Here is a 5,451-nt window from a genome sequence, read left to right as displayed (position 1 = left end):
GAGGACCCTCAGCTGCAGGTCTCTTGGAGTTTGCTGGAGGTCCACTCCAGACACTGTTTTGCTGGGTATCACCATGGAGGCTGCAGAATTGCAAATATTGCAGAACAGCAAATATTGCTGCCTGATCCTTCCTCTGGAAGCTTCATCCCAGAAGGGCAACTTCCTGTATGAGGTATCTGTTGGCCCGTACTGGGAGGTATTTCCCAGTGAGGCTACCTGGAGATCAGGGACCCATTTGAGGAGGCAGTCTGCATTCTCAGAGCTCAGATGCACTGCTGGGAAAACCACTGCTCTCTTCAGAGCTGTTAGACAGGGACATTTAAGTCTGCCAAAATTGTCTGCTGCCTTTTGTTCAGCTATGCCCTGCCCACAGAGGTGGAGTCTATATAGGCAGTAGGCCTTGCTGAGCTGTGGTGCACTTACCCAGTTTGAGCTTCCCAGTCGCTTAGTTTACCCACAAGCCTCAGCAATGGCACACGCCCCTCCTCCACAAGGCTGCAGCCTCGTGGGTTGATCTTAGACTGCTGCACTAGCAGTGAGCACAGTTCTGTGGGCATGGGACCCACCAAGACGGCACGGGAGGGACTTTCCTTGTTTGTCAGTTGCTAAGACAATTGAAAAGTGCAGTATTTGGGTGAGAGTGTACAGTTTTTCCAGGTACAGTCTGTCACATCTTCCGTTGGCTAGGAAAGGGAAATCCCCCTACCCCTTGCACTTCCCAGGTAAGGTAACATTCTGCCCTGCTTCAGCTCACCCTCCATGGGCTGCACCCACTGTCTAACCAGTCCCACTGAGATGAACCAGGTACCTCCATTGTAAATGCAGAAATCAACCATCTTCTGTGTCGATCTCGCTGGGAGCTGAAGACCAGAGCTGTTCCTGTTTGGCCATCTTGGAAGCTACTGTGAGCATTCTTCAATAATATTTTTTTTTACATAGGCCTTTAAATGGACTTTGATGGAACTTTGTTCCATAGGAGGAATCTCAGATAGGACTTTTTAAAAGCTGAGTCGAGCCATGAATATGTGCCATCAAATATCTATGAGTTGGTTGAATTTCCTCTCCTTGTGAGGTTCCAAGATAAACTTTGCGTTTTTGTGCCTCGGAGAAGGTGACACTCTTTACCTGCCACAGGTCAGAAACCCTGTACATCTACTGTGAGACCAGTCCATGAGAATATGAGGCCAGTTTTCCAAGGGTTTTATTGGCTCCATAAGTCAAGTTTGATTCCTTAAAGGAAAGCACACCATTCCAGTCAAAGCCTTGGTAAAATTGTAATCCCAACACTTTGGAAGGCTGAGGCAGACAGATCAACTGAGGTCAGGAGTTCAAGACCAGCCTGACCAACAAGGAGAAACCCCGTCTCTACTAAAAGTACAAAATTAGCCAACTATTGTCATGCATGCCTGTAATCTCAGCTACTCAGGAGGCTGAGGCAGGAGAATTGCTTGAACCCCAGAGGTGGAGGTTGTGGTGAGCTGAGATTGTGCCATTGCACTTCAGCCTGGGTGACAAGAGCAAAACTCTCTCTCTCAAAAAAAAAAAAAAAAAATAGCCTGGTGCAGTGGCTCACGCCTGTAATCCCAGTACTTTGGAAGGACGAGGTGAGTGGATCACGAGGTCAGGAGTTCAAGACCAGCCCGGCCAACACAGTGAAACCCCATCTCTACTAAATATTAGTCAGGCATGGTAGTGGGCACCTGTACTCCCGGTTACTTGGGAGGCTGAGGCACATAATTGCTTCAACCTGGGAGGTGGAGGTTGCAGTCAGCCAAGATTGGACTGCTGCACTCCAATCTGGGCAACAGAGCAAGACTGCATCTCAAAAAAAAAAAAAATTACCAGTGTTTCCAATTGTGTCCTGTTACAAATGAAAACAGATTCTTGTTACAGTTATGCAAATAATTGTATTGCCATAAGTTAAGAATACTAAAAAATAGTTTCCAAATTCTGGAGAAAATCAAGTAGAAAGAAACCGAGTGAGCTCCAAATTTTGTTCATGGGACTATACTAAATTGTTAAAATCTGTTAGTAGCTCAAAAGAAAAGTTTTAAGATCTGAAAAAGAAAACAAAGGATCAGCATCATTTTAAGCAAAAAATCAACAAGATTAGTTCAGTCCATGCAGTTAATTCCTCTTCTGCTTGATACTCATGAATATTTTAGCTGTCCATGAGTTCTGAATGTTTTCCCTTGTTCTGATGTCATAGTCTCCAAAGTTATCAGGAACCTGCATTTTTTTTTTTTTTAGCTTTCTAGAAAGTCTTTATTTTTCTGTTATGAATAATTGCATTTTCTAATTATCCCAAATGATTTTATAAATTCCGTAACTTTTATATGCCTGCCTGGGATCCATGAAATAAAAGTATTCCTTACCAAAAGAGAAGCATCAGATACACTGAAAGGCTCAATGTTTTATATTTTCAGAAATAAAAGTGACTGTATACCCTTTTATTAACTATATGGTAGCTTGGTAAAATTTTTATAGAATTTTTAATGATCTGTGGTGTTCTATGATGAGGCAACATTCCACCAAATTAGCCTTCCAAAAGTTGCAGTATCATGTATAATTATGACAGCAGTTTTGTTTTAAAACCAGAGTCAGATTGAATTTAGCTTTTTTACAGCTGAAATTTATGCCTTATGTGTATTCATAAAACATTGATAACTTAGTGTCACATTATCTTTACTCTTTGATTATACTCTTCTTGAAAAGTAAATTTACTTATCAAATGATAAAGTTTTAGGGAAAGTTTAAAAAAGTTTTTTTTCTTAAAGCTTCATGGAATAGAATTCCATGAATCATAATGACTACGTAAGACCCTTTTCTGGTAATGAAAGCATGGAGTCTTAACCAAAAAGCTAAGCAGAATTGTTAGATCTTTTGGTTTCTGTCATAATGTACTATTGGAACTTCAAGTAGATATAGTACATTAATATGAAATACTTTGAAATACACCATCTTTAAAAAAAAGGCACTTACACAAAAATCATGTAACACTAGGTAGGATGTTGAAATGACTGGTATGCAATATTTTTTAAAGCCTTCATTTTTGGTCAGCATAAGTTTCCTTTAATTATTTTTCTGTTTCCAGTTGGACTTCACTTTGAGGCTTAACATAGCAAAGTGAGTATAAAGTTCTACAATTTAGTCATTGTGGATTTCAAGTCATTTATGATGAAAATGGAAATGCGTAGTTTACTTAAGAAAATTTTCTTCTTCTGTAACATCTAACTCTTCATCCTCATCATCTTCTGCTTGTTGATCCTTTCTTAGTCGACAAGTGGATACCTGTCCTGTTCCAGATACACACTTAGCTGACAGTGATCTCTGAAGAGGTGACTTTGAATTTGCTCTTACAATATCTAAACGAGATGAATGATCTGGTGCATACAGAGAATTTCGGAAAACCTCTAAATCTTCATCTTCGTCAATGTTTTGTATATTCTGGTAGGCAGCAGTGTAGACCTCTAAAGCTTTGCCGTGAAATAACATTTCGATTGTGATAAATTCAGAAAATATAGTCTTTATATCCTTCATTTTCTGCGTTTCAACGTTGTTAATAGTTTCCTCCAGATGACGACTTGTTCGGCTAGCATCCATTGCAGCTCTCTGTAATTCCGTTTCTGCCTGTGAAATAACATGTCGATCAGATGGGTTTCGCTGACGTGTTCTTTCTAACTGAGTTAATTGCTTAGCTTCTCGATTCCTTGCTGTGAGTGTTGCTTTGAGGTCATCCCGTTTCATTTTCACAATGGTCCCATAAGTTTTCAAGGGTTCAACTACTTTGGCTTCAAGTCTTTCAACCTCTGCTTGTCGATAATCCTGAAGTTTGGCAAACTCATCTGCAAAGTTCATCAGGCCCAGCTTTAAATGCGGGGTCTCTGTAGCAGCATACGCGTTAATTTCATTCACCAGGAGGTCTGCTTTGTCTCTCAGCCTGGCAGTTTTCCGCACATAGGCAGCGAAGATTTGGCACAGTTCTCCAAAATGCTTCTCCACATTTGAGACAGCTGTTTGCAGTTGTTTCGTTTGAGCGTTCCGACCCAGCGTCTCCCGGCACGGACTGCTCTCCATGGGGTCCTGACCTCACTATCCCGGAACCTGCATTTAAAAGCATCTGTTGGAGTTTTATGGCTGAAAATAAAATCACCTTCTAAAGAGGATGAAAACAAGACAATTGTCCATGGATTTTAAAAAAGTTTTAAGACAGCCATAGTTAAAATACACAATTAACAAGGAAATCTGTTACCTCTGTGGCACACAATTTTAGCATAATGATTGTTTTACTGATAATATACACTGTTTTATCAGACTTACAGGAGTTTCCCATAATTTTGGAACACATACCAGTAAATCATTTGTGCAAATACAGCCCAAAGAAAACCAAACACCATTTCATATATGACAAATGCTTCCTGTATAATTGTTATACCAAATAAGGCAAATTATGTCATTTTTGATCTTTAGGATAACTAACATCTTAAAGCATGTAATTAGGTTAGAAACAGACATAATTTATGCTTTGATTTTTGGAATGTTTGTCAAATATAAAATGTTTAAAACACTTGATATTACAAATTAGGATTACAGGTCATTGTAAAGTCATTTATTTAACAAAAGTGATAGTTCAAGAATGTTTCAAAAAGTGAAAACCTTTATTCTTTGAGGATGGGAAGTAATTTTCTAAACAAGAAGCTCTAATAAAAACAACATGAAGCCAATTACATATGTTGTTCAAAATTTTGTAAACAATCTATAAAATTTAATCTCCATTATTAAATATAACTTCCATAAACCTTTTGTAACCTGTATAACCTTTATTAAATTATTGGTTAATGCATCAAGAAAACCTTGTTAATCTGACACAGGGGTTCATGTACTTGTTTTGCATCAGTGTACATTTGACCCTGATAATTAACTTATAGAGAAAGTGAACTTATCTTTCAAAATCAGCCCTTACCATCTTACATGCCCAACCCTTTTTTGATATTCCCTGAGCCTTGAGGAATTGAATAGCTTTTGTTTCTTTTTTTTTTTCCTGTGTCTCAGGAATATAGTTTATTTTGATTGGTGTCTTCTATAGGACCTGAGATGAGACTTTAATTGCTGTCAGTGTTTAAGATTCAGCAGGACTTAGTGTCCTTTTTAGACCTTAGTGTTAAAGTCCTGTAACTCAATATTACAAGGGCTTTGCACATACAGAAAGATACATGGATGTAATGACCTGAATTTTAAGAAAAATTATATCACAGTTTTTTTGTCCTAAGCAAACCAAAACTTAGTAATAATATGACAACTTGATTACATAAAAGTTTTTGGGTTTTTTAACATATAAATCTTCTTATAGTGACTAAACCAACCATTTATGACTTCTGGTTTGGCCTGAATATCCCCCCTTTTTAAACAACTAGTTATTTTACTTTAGGGCTACATTTATCATACAATATT

General features: G+C 38.3%; 1 protein-coding gene across 1 annotated transcript; it reads right to left on the bottom strand.

Moving 5' to 3' along the window:
• Nucleotides 1-2,247: 2,247 nt before the first annotated feature.
• LOC112208986 (CBY1-interacting BAR domain-containing protein 1-like) lies at nucleotides 2,248-4,077 on the bottom strand. Its single transcript, XM_024356408.3, has one exon. The coding sequence runs from the start codon at nucleotides 4,075-4,077 to the stop codon at nucleotides 3,199-3,201; it is 879 nt and encodes a 292-aa protein (XP_024212176.1). The 3' UTR covers nucleotides 2,248-3,198.
• Between the last annotated feature and the right edge of the window lie 1,374 nt (nucleotides 4,078-5,451).

This window comes from Pan troglodytes, chromosome Y (genome assembly GCF_028858775.2).
Source record: "Pan troglodytes isolate AG18354 chromosome Y, NHGRI_mPanTro3-v2.0_pri, whole genome shotgun sequence".
Classification (NCBI taxonomy): Eukaryota; Metazoa; Chordata; class Mammalia; order Primates; family Hominidae; genus Pan; species Pan troglodytes.
This window is presented reverse-complemented; position numbering and strand designations above follow the sequence as displayed.

Coding starts and splice junctions, on each gene's coding strand:
- LOC112208986 (XM_024356408.3), bottom strand. CDS start 4,077: ATGGAGAGCAGTCCGTGCCGGGAGACGCTGGGTCGGAACGCTCAAACG.